This window comes from Colletotrichum siamense (genome assembly GCF_013390195.1).
Source record: "Colletotrichum siamense strain Cg363 chromosome Unknown KSG_Cg363_contig01, whole genome shotgun sequence".
Taxonomy (NCBI): domain Eukaryota; kingdom Fungi; phylum Ascomycota; class Sordariomycetes; order Glomerellales; family Glomerellaceae; genus Colletotrichum; species Colletotrichum siamense.
Window position 1 is genome coordinate 1,356,336 of NW_023501014.1, and position 18,997 is coordinate 1,375,332.

General features: G+C 46.2%; 3 protein-coding genes across 3 annotated transcripts; all 3 read left to right on the forward strand.

Annotated features, from left to right (window-relative positions):
• Positions 1-1,129: 1,129 nt before the first annotated feature.
• Positions 1,130-3,005, forward strand: STL1-0 (Sugar transporter STL1; the record flags this gene model as incomplete). Its single annotated transcript, XM_036632193.1, has 5 exons — positions 1,130-1,229; positions 1,302-2,129; positions 2,195-2,588; positions 2,640-2,734; positions 2,791-3,005. The coding sequence occupies 5 exons, from the start codon at positions 1,130-1,132 to the stop codon at positions 3,003-3,005; spliced, it is 1,632 nt and encodes a 543-aa protein (XP_036501836.1).
• Positions 3,006-4,926: 1,921 nt separating this feature from the next.
• On the forward strand, positions 4,927-5,386 carry CGCS363_v000345 (uncharacterized protein; the record flags this gene model as incomplete). Its single annotated transcript, XM_036632194.1, has 5 exons — positions 4,927-5,025; positions 5,075-5,098; positions 5,161-5,256; positions 5,311-5,322; positions 5,378-5,386. 5 exons carry the CDS (start codon positions 4,927-4,929, stop codon positions 5,384-5,386), a joined length of 240 nt encoding a protein of 79 aa, XP_036501835.1.
• An 8,800-nt stretch (positions 5,387-14,186) lies between these two features.
• GDB1 (Glycogen debranching enzyme) lies at positions 14,187-18,997 on the forward strand (the record flags this gene model as incomplete). Its single annotated transcript, XM_036632195.1, has 3 exons — positions 14,187-14,398; positions 14,461-18,838; positions 18,890-18,997. The coding sequence occupies 3 exons, from the start codon at positions 14,187-14,189 to the stop codon at positions 18,995-18,997; spliced, it is 4,698 nt and encodes a 1,565-aa protein (XP_036501838.1).

Sequence of the window (18,997 nt, forward strand, 5' to 3'; positions counted from 1 at the left end):
GAGATGGTTGATAGGTCAAAGAAAGGAAGGCTTGTCTCGGGAAAACTTCTCTCTGCCCCTTTTATAACCTCCCTTTAGGACATACGCCTAACCGATCCATCCTAGATAACTGTATCTTCCACTTTGCATATCAATAAAAGGGACAACAGAATCTCTACCCATCAAAAGGTAGACTACATCAGTCAATCTTATACTGTCTCATACTCCGCTACTTTAGGGACAAGGGTGAGTACTACCGCCTTCTACAACCTTATCTCAGGAATCATCAAGATATTACCATCTTTCGAAAAGGGGCTAACACTCAGCAAACTCTCATAAATTTCTCCATCTATTACTATAAAATAAGTCCGAAGGCCGCCCATAAGGATAACCACATCGCATAACAAAATCTTCATCTTCCAACTCCTTTCTAGGGGAGTAGTGTAGTAGCTCCTAGGTGCAAGGTCGTCCGCCTTCAAACGTCTATCAAGTGAATTCCAATTCCAAATCCAGGCATATAACAGATTCATACAGTTTGATTATACAGCTTTTATGCGTATCGAGCAATCTTCAGCAGGGACACTCTTCATCCATGTAGGCTGTGATGTGGGAGCCGAAGTGCTCGTCTCGAGGGACAGACACACCTGACTTGCTTAGACGAACGATATGCTTTCAATGGTAACATCGGTTGCGAGTCCCCACCTCCCCCACGATTTGCATTGGTCGGATTGTTTCGAATCCATGTGTTTCCCCTGACAGAGCGAGCGCCATCAAGATGAGCCATTACCAGGCATCACTCAGAAGACAGAAGAGGATTGGCAGGCATCATCAAAGTAACTGAGAATGGCATGTTCCCAACCCCAGAATGAAGCCACCTCATACCCCGTGGGGTTTCCCCGCGTCGGGATAATTCGTAAGAACGGTCAAGTATTCGGTCCATAGGTGACGTAGTCAATACATCTGTGTCTGCCAGGGCAGTTATTCAACATCAAGGCGAGGAAGCGAGGTGGGATGCCGGCATTTCGAACCACGTATATAATGTCTGATCTCAACTAAACCTGCTTGTTCAGCTGTGCACAGATCAACATTATCCTGTGTTCATCGACAGCCTTCAACCTTACTTCACACCCGAATCTCGAACGGCGCAAAGATGGATCAACGACACAAATGGATGGTCACCGCGAGATTCGAGAAGCGCGCGCTTCTCATCGCAGTCAACTGTCTCGCGGGAATGTCAATCTTCTTCTTCGGTACGTACTTCATCTAACTTGCAGCATCACGAGAATACCTCAGTGGCCAAGGACTGACATGCTGCTACACAGGCTATGACCAAGGGATGATGGGTGGCGTCAACAACGCAAAGCACTACATCGACCTCATGCGATTCGGCTACGTCGACGATGACGGAGTTCCCGTGGTCACCGATACTCTTCTCCAAGGCGGCATCATGTCAGTCTTCTACCTCGGCACCCTCGTCGGCTGTATGGTCGGAGGTTCCATCGGTGACCGTTTCGGAAGAATCAAGACCATCGCTATCGGTGCGCTGTGGGGCATCTTTGGAGCCTCCCTCCAGTGCTCATCCATGAACTCGAATTGGATGATCGGCTCCCGGCTCGTCAATGGAATCGGCACTGGTATCTTGAACGGCATCGTACCAGTGTGGGCATCCGAGCTGGCGGACTACACCTCCAGAGGTTCCTTCATCGCCATGGAGTTCACCCTCAACATCTTTGGTGTGGTGGTTGCGTACTGGCTGGGATACGGTGTCAGCTTTATCGACAATGGAGAGTCTGCCTTTCGATGGCGGTTCCCCATCGCGTTCCAGATTATTCCGTTGCTGTTTTTGCTCTTTGGATGCTTCCTGTTCCCGGAATCTCCTCGTTGGCTCTGCAAGGTCGACAGACACGACGAGGCACTGTACATCTTGCAAAGACTGCGAGGGACTGGCAATGGCATCGCCGAAGCCGAGTTGTCCGACATCCAAGACGTCCTTCGACTTGAAGATTCATCTGAAGGAACGGGCTACCATCACATGCTCTTCGGTCTCAAGTCAGGGAAACTCCACACCGGCAGAAGGGTGCAGTTGGTCATTTGGCTGCAGATTATTCAGTGTTGGACTGGGATTGCGGGAATCACCATGTATGGCCCAAGTACGCAATTTACCTATCCCCGATGACACCAACTGCGTTTATTTACTGACCTTCTTTGCCAACAGCCATCTTCCACATTGCCGGTTTCGGTCCGCAAAAGGCTCTCTGGGTTTCCGGCCTGAACAACATTTTCTACATGTTCGCCACGCTCATCTGCGTCTTCACCATCGACAAAATCGGTCGCCGTTGGACACTATACTGGGGCTCGACTGCGCAGGCAGTATCCATGTTCCTCGTGGGTGGTCTTTCTCGAGGAGGTCTCAACGCTAGAGCCAGCGGAAACTTGGACGCTGCGAGCAGCTGGGGAGCAGCGGCAGCGTCCATGGTCTTCCTCTACACAAGTATCTTCGGAGCGACATGGCTGACGGTGCCGTGGCTGTACCCAAGTGAGATCTTTCCGCTGCAGGTTCGTGCGAAGGGCAATGCCTGGGGTGTTGTTGGTTGGAGTATTGGAAATGGGTACGCTCTCCTACCTCTTTGGTTGTGACTTTTACTAATGATCATCCCCAGAACTCTCACGTTAGTCCTTCCATACATCGTCGGCGCTATCAACGAGAACGCCATGTACATTTTTGCGGCTGTCAACGTGATCAGCGTTCCAATCGGTGAGAATACTCCCTTGAACTTATGATTCTGAACATGTACTAAAGCACCACCCCAGTCTGGGCTCTGTACCCTGAGTCAAATCAACGGACCCTCGAAGAGATGGACTTCCTATTTGCAGCGGATACACCTTGGACTTGGGATGCGGAGAAGAAGTTCAAGGAACTCAAGGAGGAACATAGAGTGGCAGGGGCTGTACTTGCGGCTGCGGATGGTGATGTTGAGTCTAAGCTGGATGACTCCTGCGCTCATGTGGAGAAGCGTTCTGGATAGGGGTTATGCAAGCGACTTTCCTCTAAGTTGCGAATCTTTGTACCGTGATGGAGACAATAGTCGAAAATATCACAAGCTTCCTAATAAATCGCTTGATCCGAAAGTTCAAGAAAACGCCCCTGATCGTCTTGTGTCAATTTCCCAAGATGATCTGACTTCTTGCGTAACAAAACCCCTCTTGTTGTCATCGTATATGTTATTGTGTGAAAGTGATCTTTTGAGACATTCTGACGCTGCGACTCGTGAACCGTGAGCACGTTGATGGCGTACGACAGTCGGCCTGCGACTTGAACATTGGATAACAAGGGCCAAAGGTAATCAACGCCATGACAAGTGAACTCACTTCAATGACAAGGATGAAACCAAGGTTGGTTCTGCTAAAATGATAGCTAGAACACCTAGCTGCATACCCTGGTCGACAAATGTCGCGACTGAGATTCAGTTTTCCCTCGACACGAGGGTGCGGGGTTGGCCCTCCCGGGGGGCGGTAGGAGGATCGGCGCGATGGATAACCATACAGTCTACGTCAGGGAGCACATGATATCCCTTGCATCAATTATCAATTGAATATATAAAAGCATGTAGCCCTCGGACGAAAGCTTGGTGCTGGTGAAGTCTGTGTTCTATCCAACACTCTCGCGCCCCGGTTCAAATGCAGAGAAGCAGTTCATCATGTCGCAAGTCCAATGGGCCGACTAATTTGTAGCAGTCGAAAATAAGAATGAACCTGTCAAAGTCAGAGATATTATGTGATTTAATATCAAAATAACAGTATGGAGTTTGTATAGTTGGTATAAGTCTAAGCCTTTTATTATGAGTCTTGCTATCTGGGCGGATACTTCAAGCTAACTAGGCGCATAACTATTATACTTAGTTTAATGCTTTTTATCTATTAATAATTTATTCTCTCTGTTATCTTTATTGCTCCTATAGTCCCTATTATTGATCGTTGCTATCCCTCTGATCCTTGTCGTCCTTGTCGTCCCTGTCGTCCCTGTCGTCCCTATTGTTCGTATTCTTATCGTCGTCACTATCGTCTTTATTATTATTCCTAGTGTCGTTGATACTTACTACCCGCCCGGATAGCTAGGAATATTTGCCCGGATAGCTAGGAATATTCGCCCGGATAGCAAAACTCTATGTTACTGATGTAGTAAACGTCACACGCTTCGATCGTCCGCGCTTAGCTTTATGTGCTTTTCATCATCACTCAATCTTAAGGATCCAGGTAGCTCCAATACTAATCCTTCAGAGAACCCCACTTGTTCTTGCCCAACGGGAGATCTCGACACGCTGCCATGTTGAGGATGATGCCGATCCGGAATTCTACGCCCGTCACAACATTCACTTCCTCCAATAGGATCATACAATTCAGGCAGTGGTCTCGTTGCTGCGCCTGGGTGATGACAGATTACGGGGACTCTGAGTCGCAGAGTCGCAGACCGGTCTGGAAATCCCGTGGATTCCTCGGGGGGCGTGGAACCCAGGGCAAAATAACAGTGCCAAGACCCGCTGACTAGCAAGCAATTCCCGCTGGAGATGAGGTTCTGGCGGGACCACTCAGTGACATAGGGCGTCCTTTTGCCGCAGTTGCAGTTCTTGTAATGAATCAGAGTCGCAAGTTGCAACAAGCTTAAATCGCATCACTGACTTTATGTGCCAATTCCACTTTTTAGACTCCCAACTATTGCACGGGGAATCTCGAATATAGTGCCCAGCCATTTACAGCCCCATACAGTCCCTCACAGATTACTCTGCCGGAGCGAGACCAAATGATTCAAGTATACGTGATCTGATGGGTCACTGGCATTTGTTGATGTTATTTAGTTAGCGGAAAGGACGGCGCCCTCGCTTCTTTCTCCTCCTGTCAACTCGATCATTCATTTCCCAATTTCTCTGTACATAACCCCATCCGCCCACTATGAAGTTCTTCAGCGTTGTTTGCACCCTTGCGCTCTCGGCTCCTACCGTCTACGGAGCCTGGTGCACGTCTTACGGCATTTCGACACGGTTTGGATGCGTGAGTGAATCATGTACGCTATTAGCTGCATTTGCTAACGACTGACTAGGAGAGTGGAAGAAACCAATTCTGTGTAAGCCCTGCCCAACCTAGACAGATTGACTACGCGGACATGGGGAGCTCATGTAAACATAGTGCGATGTACCCGGCGCTCCTGTAAGCGATTACAATATTTACCGTGGTGACTGCACTCGTCCTGCCGGAAACGAACGCAACTGTGGTGACGGTGGTGTAGGTGGAACCCCCTTCAACTTGACTTTTGAATGATCTCGCTGACTTGTTTAGTACGTTTCTTGCGTAAGCTTTCTGTTCATTTGCACTAGTGGAATTTTAGTAGAGCTGACGAGTCCAGTGCCGCTGAGTGGTTTTCCAGGAACGAGTAATATAACCCTATTGAATTCTAAAGTATTGATTTTCGGAATACCTTCGCACTTTGTTTTCACGTTCACGTGATGCATGCACAATGCCTAGTGCCGTTCTAATTCCCAGTGTTGCCTGATTGTACGCAGTCAGATGACCCGAATCGTAGCCGAGGAACACAGGCAAGGCAGATTCAGCGTAAACAACCCAAGGACCAGAGGGATGCTCTGGCGTCTTATTCATTGGGCCACGCCTCGGACTTCGCACTTCTTGATCAATCAGAGTTGCAGCCGAGACGCCAGACTTGGGTGTTGTACATGCTCTTGCAACAGCCAATGACTTGGCCGTTACCTTGGGGGCGCCACAATTGCCGCTCCTTTCGTCGAATTCCCCGGAATACTTGCTGACGGATGATTTCAAGTTCCCACGACACCGCGCCTTCTCTGGCATCGTTTGTGAGAGCTGACTTCTTCACACCTCGATTCTTGCTGGCCATTGAATTTGAATCGATGGTCCACGCCCAAATGGAATTTGTACAACAATAAAAAATCATCCGCCCTCGTCTCATCTCAAGCCACACCGATCCACGTTCACAATGTCGGGCCTCGAAGCCTTCAGCCTGGCCTGCAACGTGATGACGGTCATCAGCTTCGGCCTGGAGACCATCAAGCTGTGTCGCAAAATTCAAGAATCCGGCAGTTCCGACATCAATCTCGAGACGAATGCTAGACGCGTCCGAGAAACATCGATGGATGTGGAGCGGCTGCTGACAGCGCAGCGGCCTCCAACCACAGAATCAGAAATCCGGCTTCGGCGCATTGCCGCTGAGTGCATACGGTATACGACAGACGTGGAAAAAGAGATCAAATACACATCGCCCAGGAACGATGGATTACGAGGAGCTATCATGTCGACTTTTAGAGTGATGCGGCGGAAGCGCCGTCTTGATGAACTTCAGATCCTTCTTGAGGCCTCGCGCGGGGCTATGGACACAGCCGTGATGGTCCAGATATTCGATGAGTGCATCAGATCTGGAAATCTCAATCGCTCAACTTACGACACTCTGGCCCAGGATCACAAGGAACTTTTGACCGTCTACGAACACCGGTCAGGTGCGATTGAGAACCTGATCAAGAATGTTCATGATCACATCACTGCCGAACATGCAGAAACCCGAAATGTTATGTTGACGAGATTCGATAATCTAGAGACGACCAATGCGGATGACAAAGCCTATCTGGAACTTTTGGATAGCCTTAAATATGCAGGCATGAACGAGCGAAAGAACAGGGTTCCTCAAAGACATGACGAGACTTTCGAATGGATTTACGAAATGGAAGATCCTCGAGGTGGTGTTCCATCTGATTCACATGCCAGTCTCCTGGAATGGCTTCGAAGCGACGGTTGCGATTTGTTCTGGGTCAGCGGAAAGCCGGGGTCTGGCAAGAGCACCCTGATGAAATTTATAGCTTCTGACAAGCGCACCATCGACGCACTGAGTCAGTGGAATCAAGAGCCGAAGATAATATCCCACTTTCTCTGGAAGCCCGGGAAAGAAATGCAGCAGAGCTTTCACAGCCTTTTGTGTTCTCTGCTTCACTAGGTCTGGACAGCGCCCACCCCAAGGCAATTAATTAAGTTTGAGGCTCAAACTTAACTTAATTACTATATCGCAATACTATACTTAATTAATTACTAATTAATTATAAGTAATTACTAAATAAAGCTATTTAAACCTACTAAGTAGTAAGATTATACTCTTCTTATATTATTACTTTATATATTATAGTATTTCTAGCTTTTCTACTTTTATTACTAGCTTCTATAAAATCTAAGTAAGAGATATAGTACTAAATACTTTTTTATAATTAAATAACTATAAAAATATTATTAGTATACTTAATATTAGTTTATTTAAGTAAAGATATTCTTCTTTATAAATAAACTACTAATTAATAAGATTATAGTTAGTTTATTTCTATAAACTTAAATATTTCTCTAATTTATTTAGTTCTTTATTATCCTTATTTTCTTTAAATATAGTAGTTTTTACTTAAACTTACTATTTAAAGTTATTTAAATTATAAAGTTCTAAGTATTAGCTTATATTTCTTATACTTTCCCCTTTTTTAGAAAGATATTATTAATTAAAATATCTTTTTAGAACTAACTTAGTATTAAATACTTATTCTTATTAATAAAAAGATTATTAGTTCTTTTCTATATATTTTATATTAAAACTAAAATAGAGGAGTAATATAGTAGTATATAGAAATAACTTCTCTATTAGGGTATAATATTTATTTAGTTTCTTCTATCTATTATTAATAAAAATCTTTAAATATTACTAATTATTACTATTTATTTTTTTTAAGTTAAAAATATTATTAATATATTTTTAGTAAATATAAATAAGTAAAAAGCTTTTATTAAGCTATTTTTAAAATAGTTATAATACTTAAGTATATAATAGGACTTATTAATATACTAATTAAATAAATCTTTAAGATATTTCTTATAAAAAAACTTATAACTCTTTTAATTTAAGATCTTAAGAATTCCTATTACTAATATTATTATAGAAAATCTTCTACTTCTTAAAATAACTTAAAAAATACTTTATAGTAATAATTACTTCTTAAAGTTTACTATATAAACTATTTTATCTAAAACCTTATATTTAAAATATAATTTTCTAAATAAGTCTTAAGATTATTATAATCTCTATTAATTATAACTAATTATTAAAAATTAAGATATCTTAAACTAATATAAGATCTTTAATACTCTAAAAAGAATAAAAGCTATTAACTTTATTTTTAAAATAAATTATATATTTAATTATAAAGTATATAGAGTTTTATCTTATAATATTATCTTAAATTAATTTAACTTCTCTAAATATTTACTAAGAAAGAAGAATATTACTAAATTACTTAAATCCCTCTAATATTTTATAAAATAAATTCTTAAACCTCTATATATATTATAGTAAAGTTCTTATAAACTTTATAATATTATAAAGTTTACTAATAAAGCTAAATTTTTATTAATACTTAAGGTTAGTTTTATTTTATTATAAAAAAATATATATATCTAACTATCTCTTAAAACTCTTAAAATCTTTACTAAATAAAAAAGCTTTTAATATAAAGTTAAAAATATACTTAAAATAATAAATCTTTCTAACTTAAATATTTTATTTCTTCTTTATAGAAAGATTAAGTTAAGAGATTAAACTTACTATATAAATATTATTTAAGCTTATATTATTAGAAATTAAAATTCTTATTTAGTTTATAATACCTTAATTTTAAATAACTTCTTTAAAAGTATTTATAAAATTAATATTATTATAAGCTTTAAGTTACTTCTTTATAGTAATTAAATATATTTAAAGACTTTTCTCTCTAATAATAAAATATATAGTAATATTTATAATAGCTTATTAACTTAAAGAAATCTATAGATTAAAAACTAAATAGATTTTAAAGTTAGTATATAGAAGTTCTTATTATATAACCTCTTTCTAATACTTCTAAATACTATTAAGTTTAAAAACTATTAATATAGTAAACTATAGTAATATTTCTAGCTTTATATTAATACTAAAGATTATACTTTAAAAAATAGGGTTCTTATAAATAGTAAAAAAAGAATTAATATCTATAATAAAATAAATAATAGTTTTTTAGATACTCTTTATATAATCTTTTATTAAACTAATACAATCTAAATACTATCTCTTATATAAAATATTATTAAGTCTTTTAAAACTTTCTAAGCTAATAAGTAATACTTTAATCTTTTTAGTATAATTCTTTTTAAAATACTCTAAAGTAAATAAAATTACTTTAATATTAAAAATAATCTATTTACTTTTAAGATTATAATAATAATAAGCTTAATAATTAGCTTCTAATTAACTATTTAGCTAGTAGAGAATAAAATATTAGTTATAGCTTCCTATCTAATTTATCCTCTTTTTTATACTTTTTCTCTAAAATTCTAACTCTTATATATATATTTTATTATTTATTATAACTTTAAAAAGGTTTTTAAATAAAAAATAATTAGATAAGAAGTAGTTTTTATTTTATTTAAATTATAATATAATAAATCTAAACTTTAAAAATTAGTTAAAAATATTTAGAAAAAAGATAAGAATTAAATAGAAGACTATTAATATAATAAATATTTAGTATAAAATAAATAAAATAAAAGAGAAAGTAATATTAATAATACCTTTATTTTTATAATATATTTAAAAGATATTAATAGATAATAAAGATAGAAGATAATAATAGTAAAATAATAGATTTAATATAGATCTCTAGAAAATCTTAAAAAATAAATTTTAAACTTTCTAAAGAGATTACTTAATACTTAAACTAAAATAAGAGGTTAGAGAATATTATACTAAGTTTATTATAATAATATTAACTTAAAAAAAAAAAGAAGAAACTAAATAAGTAAAAAGGAGTAATTTATACTTTACTAAGGGGGGTTTTATTAGAAGTAGAAAGTAAATAAAGAAAAATAAGAAAGAGTAAGGATATTTAGTAATAAAATATTTATTTAATCTATATTATAATCCCTATTAAAAAAGTTAAAGTAATTAATTAAGTTTAAAGCTTAAACTTAACTTAATTAACTAGCGATAGCTTTATACTTAATTAATTAATTAATTAAACTTAATAAGTTTACTTACTTTGCGGGGAGCGCTAGGTCTAGAGCATAGAGACTAGTATCGTACCCCAACTCCTACATTGGCAACCTAACCTTCGGCAAAAGGGAGACGAGACAGACTGGGACCTGGAAGAGTTAAAAGAATATCTTTTCAAGACCTTCCAGTCAATAGTTTATGGATATCTCATACTCCTGGACGGCCTTGATGAGCTGGCTGTACCTCACGGGGGCATGGATGAGCTGTTCAGGCTTTTGGACAAGCTGGTCGTTCAATGCGGGGTCAAGCTTTGTGTCTCGAGTCGCCCCGAAGGAGTTTTTACTCAGAGGTTTGACGTTAAGCCAACGTTCAGGATGCAAGATCTTACGCGACGAGACATCCACAAGTATACGATCGACTTTCTCGAAAACATATCGCTTCGATCCCGGAAAGATGATGGCCTGCTGCAAAAGATAACGGAAGTAATTCTGGAAAAGGCTAATGGCGTGTTCATCTGGGTGTACGTGGTTCTCAAGACCGTCAAGAATGGTATTGAGGACTTTGACGAAACATGGGATGACACGTACGAGCGGATCATGGAGTTACCGCCAGACCTTATGAAGCTTTACAAAGACATGTGGTCAAGGTTAGGAGGAAATGCGGAGAGATATGTCAAGCAAGCTGCACTCAGCTTTCAGCTTGTCAGCTTCATGGATCAACCCGGAGACTACTGTAGCATTGCTACTCTCGCAACGGCATTGGATGACGATACACAGGAGACCTTCACTGGGCCTGCCACGCTCCCAGCCGTGGAGAGGCTTGTGCAGGTGTGCGACCGGACCTACAAAACCTTATACCCAGTCACTGCGGGACTATTGGAAACCCGAAGCCCGTTGCGAACACCCGTCCGGCCTGGACGAAGTGATGTTGAGAAACTGAGCTCCTGGAAGTCACGTCGCACTTCTCTGGTTTTTATTCACAGAACTGCAATCGACTTTTTACAGAGCGAAGATGCCGATGAGCTATTTGGCAAACACATGCCGCCGCCCGCTGTCGTATTCTCTAGGTACGTCAAAGCGGTATTGGTTCTTGGGTGTGTCGCCTTGAGCAAAGAAGGGCCTGTGTTCGAAAAGGTCACGAAAATCATCAACCGACACAAACAGGATATCTCGCTAGCATCCAACGACGAAATTTTCCCTCTGGTCCTTCGATGCGCTGCCGACGATTCTATCGGACTTCTGAGCCCATACCAAAGAGCCCGACGCGGGATCGATTTCCCTGGACCTTCCTTGACTTCATTATCGCCGCAACATAACCTCGCTATTGGAAATCATAAGAATCAGTACCAGCAGCCGAGCTTCAACCTAGAAGACACACACAAAAGAGATAGTCTTGTCGCTTCCCGCCGTTCATCTGATGGATCGCAGATAAGGCGACGGTCACCAGCGACCAAACCGGAATTTGACGAGATTTCAGCCAACCTGTTGCAATTTTCTGATAGCGTGTCTGAGTCCTCCTCAGCTGCATATCCGTCAGTGCCCTTGAGAGAGACGCGAGAGAGTCTTGTCCAAAGAAACGAGCTGATGAGATTATGCCTGCAAACTATGCAGTCTGTGGAAACTGCTAGGCATGATCTTTCGGCCAGCATCATGCTTGCATGGCGCGATTTCCTGCTTTCGGAGACAAGAAGAGCTTCGGATGGACGTAATTAAAGCCTCCCGGCACCATCAGCTGTAGATGTTATAAAGTCGTTTATTGCTCATGGAGCCTTGGGTCGGAAAGAAGCTGCAAGACTTCTCGTCGCCATCGGGGACAGATCTATCCGCATCCCCAGTCAAAGAGCTCCGAGCCCACCAACAATCTATGTGGTAGTTGACGATATACTTCTCTTGCGATGGAGTCTTCGAAAGTTTCCCGAAACCCTGGAGCAATTCTTTGACCACCAGACAGTTCCTTTCATGCGACCTGTGCTAGCCGTCGATTCACTATCATCTGGGGGAAATGCAAGCTTCTTCAGCGTATCGGTCGATGCGAGTGACGTGGAAAGGACTGAGGAATGGATTATCCGAACGTTCTTCGAAAACCGTGAGCAAGAACAACTGTCTCTTGACGATGCGCCAGAGTTTCTAAAGTTATGCCACATCGGAGACTTTCCGGACGAACTTGACGTGTTGCGGATGATTGGTTGCGATATTCCCAAACTCTGACCACCGGGGTTACGATGTTCAACAGAACTCGATCCGTTTCCGAGCTGAGGTATTGATCAATTTTGTCATTTACGAGGAAAACATTTAACAAAAGTTTTCACGCTACGTAGCTACTGTACTGCAACATTAGAGTCGGTTGGTCTTCTCCTATCGCAGTGACAACTCTCCGAACGGAGTCAGAAGGAGAGGCGATAAAATCATTCTTCTGACGAAACCAATGTGAAAATAGAGTCCGAGGTAAGGGTGGCCTGTCTCGCGTGGCTTCCACACCGATGGTAAATAAGTGCGAGGAAATGCCTACCAAGAAACAGGACGAGGAAGGAGGGGCATGAAACCGCGTCTGTGCATGCTGTCAGGCGCTAGAATGCGGCGGGACGGATTGGTGACGTCATTCCAGCACCGGGATGAGAGCTGTTATGGTTCTAACCTCTTTTTTTCTCGGCCGGGGGATGGAAATGTGCCGTAGTCTGCTTCTGTCATAACAACAAATCAGACCGACCAGTCAAGAATCAATTGGGACCGGAATCTGCGCCGAGAGAGCACAGCACCACGCCATTTCATGCATTGATTGATAGTTACCATAGTTCTCACTAACACCAAGAACGAGCTATGCGTTGCTCAGAACTGAATAGTCGACTTCACATATACACGAGCCGATGCGATGATAGACCAAAGATGGCAGCAGGGGCAATATGCTTCGCTTCAAACTGTTGAGAGTCGCAACGCAAGAAAAAAACATGGATATCTGCGACGATTGGCATTGGCCTGGCCGGGCCTGGCCTCTCTGGTGAATCTCCGCCCCCGGCATGTCGCTTTCCTACCCCAGTTGCGGCCCATGTTGCACGATATGGAACACGGTGCACGGATGGCCACTGACAATGCTGACATTGGGAGGACTGGTTATCATCGCGATCCATGGCAGCGACAAAGTGGGAATTCGCGGTCTGGAATCATGGAGATCGCGATGGCAGGTCTCCCGAGCTCCACGCGGTTCTGGGCGCTAACTCAAACCCCGCTAGGGCGCTCCACCGCTCTGTGCTGTCCCCGCCGAAGCTATCCGTTCCGGGGAGGTTTGGCAGCTCCAAATCTCAGACCATGTATCTTTCCCATGTTTTTGTATGGGGGAGGACTCGCCCCGCCATCGTTCGTGTTGAGACTTTCTGCTGATGGACTGCCTTGGACCTGGGTTCTTTCCTGTTGGTGCCGTCACCTTCGTCGCTGCTGCCCGCCTAGAAGCAAGCAAGCAAGCTGCAGCAGCTAAAGTTGGCAAGGTTACTGCAGGCATGGAAGGTCCAGCGCAGTCATGGATGTACCTCGAGATGGGTTGAGCGCTGCTTCTACGAAAGAAAGAACAAAGACACCGCCATCAGCTTAGCAGCAAGTACTTGCCCGTCTGCCAATCCTTCGCTCGAAAAAGTTCCTTGGCCGGAGCAGTTCCCGCGGACCAGTCCTTTCCTTTCTTCGGTTTGCTGCTGCTGTGCGACAGCTTCCGGCCGGTGAGCTGAGCTCGTCCTTCGCCAATTCCTGAGCTGCCACTGACACCCCGCCATACCTTTTTCGAAGAGCTACCTTACCACGCTACCAGGCTGACCTTTTGCTCTGTCTGTCGCTATCGTCTACCTCAGCATCGTGTTTTCTTTTCTTCCCTCTGCCACACTCTGACCGCAATCCTTCTCTTTTCCTCAATTCCCTCGTTTTCTCCAAGCAGCAGATACCCTCCAAAGACTTTGGCGTTGACGTCCGTCGCCAATTCGTCCCCTGTCGCCTGCAACCCGGATCGGCGTGTTTTTCCTCGAGCGGATTCGCCCCCCGTGCAGTGCATGATTCGAGTCATTGCGCTGCCCGCGACCCAGTCTACCTACGCCGATCTGTCCGCGGGGCACGAAGCTGCCTCCTACAACATCTGAGGGATGGTGCCAAAGACCATGATGTCCAACGAAGTCTACCTCCTGCCTCTGAACGACGATGGCTCTCCCGACGTCGCCGGCGAGTATGTTTACCTCGCTCCCAAGACGAACGACCCTGTAACCATTCGCTTCGCAATTGAGGGCACCTCCTCCATCTGTCGCCATGGCAGTCTGTGGGTCAACATTCCAGAGCAGGGCGCCGAGTTCCACAGAGACCAGTTCCGCGAGTTCAAGTAAGCTTCACCACCAATTGCTCCTCAATTGACCACAGGATTGAAGCTCATGCGCGGCCCAGACTCGTGCCCGACTTCAATCGCACTATCGAAATCTCCATTCCCATCTTCCAGGCCGGCGCCTACGCCTTCTACACCACCTACGCTGAGCTGCCAGACCTCGCCGAGGAGCTGGACTCGAGCCCTCAGACCGAAACCACCAACAAAAAGACCCCGCTCTACTACATCGATGTCGCCCCGCGCCTCAGCCTCGACGGCAGGCCTCTGCCGCTGCCGGCCCTCTCAATCTTCTCCGTCATCAGCAAGTTCATGGGCAAGTACCCGGGCGACTGGGAGAAGCACCTGCGCGGCATCAGCGACCGTGGATACAACATGATCCACTTCACCCCGCTGCAGGTCCGCGGTGCCTCCAACTCTCCCTACAGCTTGTACGACCAATTGGGCTGGGACCCCGACTGCTTCCCTGATGGCGAGAAGGATGTCCAGGGCTTGGTCGAGAGCTTGGAGAAGCAGTACTCCATGCTCAGCTTGACCGACATTGTCCTGAACCACACGGCGCACAACAGTGCCTGGTTGCAGGACCACCCTTCGGCTGGCTACAACCTCGTGACGGCGCCTTGGCTGGAGTCTGCCTGGCTCTTGGACACGAAGCTGCTGGAGCTGAGCGACAACCTCGAGAAGCTAGGTCTTCCCACCGAGGTCAAGACTGATGATGATCTGCTGAAGATTATGGAAGCTATCAAGAAGCATGTCATCTCTGAGATTAGACTGTGGGAGTACTACGCAATTGACGTCGAGCGCGATGTTGAGGCATCTCTGGAAGCTTGGGTTGCTGGCCAGACCACGTTCCCTGACCAAGCTGCGGGCACGAACGTCACTGGACTCAAGGATGCGCCTTTGAAGGAGCAAGCCGAGTTCCTCATCAAGAACGGTCTCCAAGGCCGTGATCGAATGGGAGAGCGCTTCAGAAGAAAGATCGACCCTAGCGTCGCTTCCGGACTCTTGTCTGCCATCTTTGGACGGTACGAGGGTGAGGAGGGCAGCGGCCCCAGGAAGGCTGCGGCCAGGTCCAAGCTTGTCTCTGTCTTAGACGAAGTCAACCTTCCCTTCTACAAGGAGTACGACGCCGAGATCACCGAGATCCTGCAGCAGCTTTTCAACCGCATCAAGTACTGCCGCATGGACGAACACGGTCCGCGCATGGGCGTCATCAACAAGGAGAACCCTCTCATCGAGACATACTTCACTCGCTTGCCCAAGAACGACACCACCGCCAAGAACAAGCTCGAGGAGAACGTCCTTGTCAACAACGGTTGGGTTTGGGGAGGCAACGCCCTCGTCGACAATGCCGGTCCCGATTCTCGCGTGTATCTCAGACGCGAGGTCATTGTCTGGGGCGACTGCGTCAAGCTTCGCTATGGCAAGGGCCCATCTGACAGTCCCTTCCTGTGGGAGTACATGACCAAGTATGCCCGCATGTTGGCCAAGTACTTTGCCGGTTTCCGCATCGACAATTGCCACTCCACACCCATTCATGTGGCTGAACATATCCTCGATGAGGCTCGCCGCGTGAGACCCGACTTGTACGTCGTGGCCGAGCTTTTCAGTGGTTCCGAGGAGATGGACTACGTCTTCGTTAAGAGGCTGGGCTTGAGTGCTCTGATTCGTGAGGCTATGCAGGCATGGAGCACCGGCGAGTTAAGTCGCTTGGTACACAGACACGGTGGTCGGCCCATTGGCAGCTTCGAGGTTGATGAAGTGTCTCGTCCCGACGGCAAGTCTCCGATGAGCCCGATGAGCCCCTCCCAAGAGGGTAGCGACATGCTCAACGGAGCTCCCTCCTCGAGAGAGATCATCAGAAGGATCAAGCCGGTGCCAGTCCAGGCTTTGTTCATGGACTGCACTCACGACAACGAGACCCCTGCCCAGAAGCGCGACGCTCGCGACACTCTTCCCAACGCTGCCCTTGTCAACATGTGCGCGAGTGCAACTGGCAGTGTCATGGGATACGATGAGATTTACCCCAAGCTTGTTGACTTGGTCAACGAAACCAGACTCTACACCTCCGAGTCGTCTTCCAAGCCCGTCAAGGTCGGTGGCGGTAGAAACGGCATCGGTGGCATCAAGAAGCTTCTCAACCAGATCCACACCCTCATGGGCAAGGACGGGTACGATGAGACTCACATTCACCACGAGGACCAGTACATCACCGTTCACAGAGTTCACCCTGATTCTAGAAAGGGTTACTTCTTGATCGCTCATACTGCATTCCCCGGATACGGTAACGGCAATGGTGCATTCAATGCCGTCCACCTCGGCGGAACCAGAGCCCGCCACTTGGGAAGCTGGATGCTTGAGGTTGATGCCAGCGACGAAGCCAAGAAGGAGGTTTTGGATGACAAGAAGCTCCTTCGCGGCCTGCCGAGCCGCGTTGTCGATGTCCCCGGTATCCGCATGGAGGTCAAGGGCGATGAAACCATCATCGCCGTCCGGGACAAGTTCCCTCCTGGCAGTATCGCCCTATTTGAGACATGGATCCCGACTGCTGAGCACTCTGCAGGTCTCGACACCTATGTGACCTCTGGTGCGAAGGCTGCCGTGGAGGACCTGAACCTCGTCGACCTCAACTTCCTTCTTTACAGGTGTGAGGCTGAAGAGCGTGACGGTAGCGGAGGCAAGGACGGCTGCTACGACATCCCCGGTCACGGAAAGCTTGTTTACGCCGGTCTTCAGGGCTGGTGGAGCATTCTCAAGAACATCATCAAGGATAATAACCTAGCCCACCCTCTCTGCCAGAACCTGCGTGATGGCCAATGGGCTCTGGACTTCACCATCGGCCGGCTGGAGCGTGCCAGTCAGACTCCAGAGTTTGAGCGCCTTGGCAAGCCTGCTGCCTGGCTTAAGGATCGGTTCGACGCGATTCGCAAGATTCCCAGCTTCCTGCTCCCGAGATACTTCGGCCTGGTCATGCGAACCCTCTACATGGCTGGCTGGGAGCGCGGTCTGGAGCAGATGAACGACAACGTCCGCCAAGGACAGTGGTTCCTCCAGAGCCTCGCCATGGTCAGTGTGCAGCAGACGGGCCTGGTCAAGTCAGCATCTCTGTGGCCCAAGAAGTTGGTCCCTTCGCTGGCTGCTGGTCTGCCCCATTTTGCCGTTGAGTGGGCGAGATGTTGGGGCCGTGATGTCTTCATCTCTTTGCGCGGTCTCTACCTCGGTACCGGCCGCTTCGACGAGGCCAAGGAGCACATTTTCGCTTTCGCCAGTGTCTTGAAGCACGGTATGATTCCCAACCTGCTCAGCAGTGGTGCTCTGCCGAGATACAACTCTCGCGACTCCATCTGGTTCTTCCTCCAGTGCATCCAGGACTACACCAAGTTCGCCCCCAACGGCCTGGACCTGCTGAAAGAGAAGGTCAAGAGACGCTTCCTTCCATATGACGACACCTGGTTTGACGTCGACGACTCGCGCGCTTACTCGCATGAGAGCACGATTGAGGACATTATCCAAGAGGCTCTCCAGAGACACGCTTCCGGCATGTCCTTCCGCGAAGCTAACGCTGGACCTTCCATTGACTCTCAAATGAGCGACGAGGGTTTCAATATCTCCATCAACGTTGACTGGGACACCGGTATCGTGTTTGGCGGCAACCAACACAACTGTGGTACGTGGATGGACAAGATGGGTGAGAGCCCTCGCGCCGGCTCCAAGGGTGTTCCCGGCACCCCTCGTGACGGTGCTGCTGTTGAGATCACCGGTCTCCTCTACAGCACACTCAAGTGGGTCGCGGGGCTCAACTCTGAGGGTAAGTTCCAGTACTCTTCCGTCAAGAAGGGTGACGACTCTTCAATCTCCTTCAAGGACTGGGCGGATCTCATCCGTGCCAACTTTGAGAGATGCTACTACGTCCCCGTTTCTCCCGACGATGACTCCAAGTACGACGTCAACACCAAGATCGTCAACCGACGTGGTATCTACAAGGACTTGTACAAGTCCGGCAAGGAATACGAGGACTACCAGCTCCGAGCCAACTTCCCGATCGCCATGTGCGCTGCTCCCGAGCTCTTTGAGCCGGCGCACGCCCTTCACGCGCTTTGCGTCGCTGACCATGTCCTCCGCGGCCCCACCGGAATGGCCACGCTTGATCCCGCCGACCTGAACTACAGACCCTACTACCGCAACAGCGAGGACAGCGATGACTTCGCCACTAGCAAGGGACGAAACTACCACCAGGGTCCGGAATGGCTCTGGCCGACTGGTTTCTTCCTGCGTGCCCTGCTCAAGTTCGACTTGGAGAGAAGAAGCTCCGATGCGGACCGTATTGAAGCGTTCCAGCAAGTCACTCGAAGACTCATGGGATGCAAGCAGATGATCAAGGACAGCCCCTGGGCTGGTTTGACCGAGCTGACCCAGAAGAATGGAGAGGACTGCCCCGACTCCGTAAGTGTTCCCACTGTTGCTGTGATGAAACCCAGCGCTAACAACACACAGAGCCCCACACAGGCTTGGTCGGCTGGTTGCCTGATTGATCTGTACATGGACGCTGCCGAGGAGCAAAGCGACAAGGCCAAGATTGCCTTGCCGACAAGATCCAAGTAG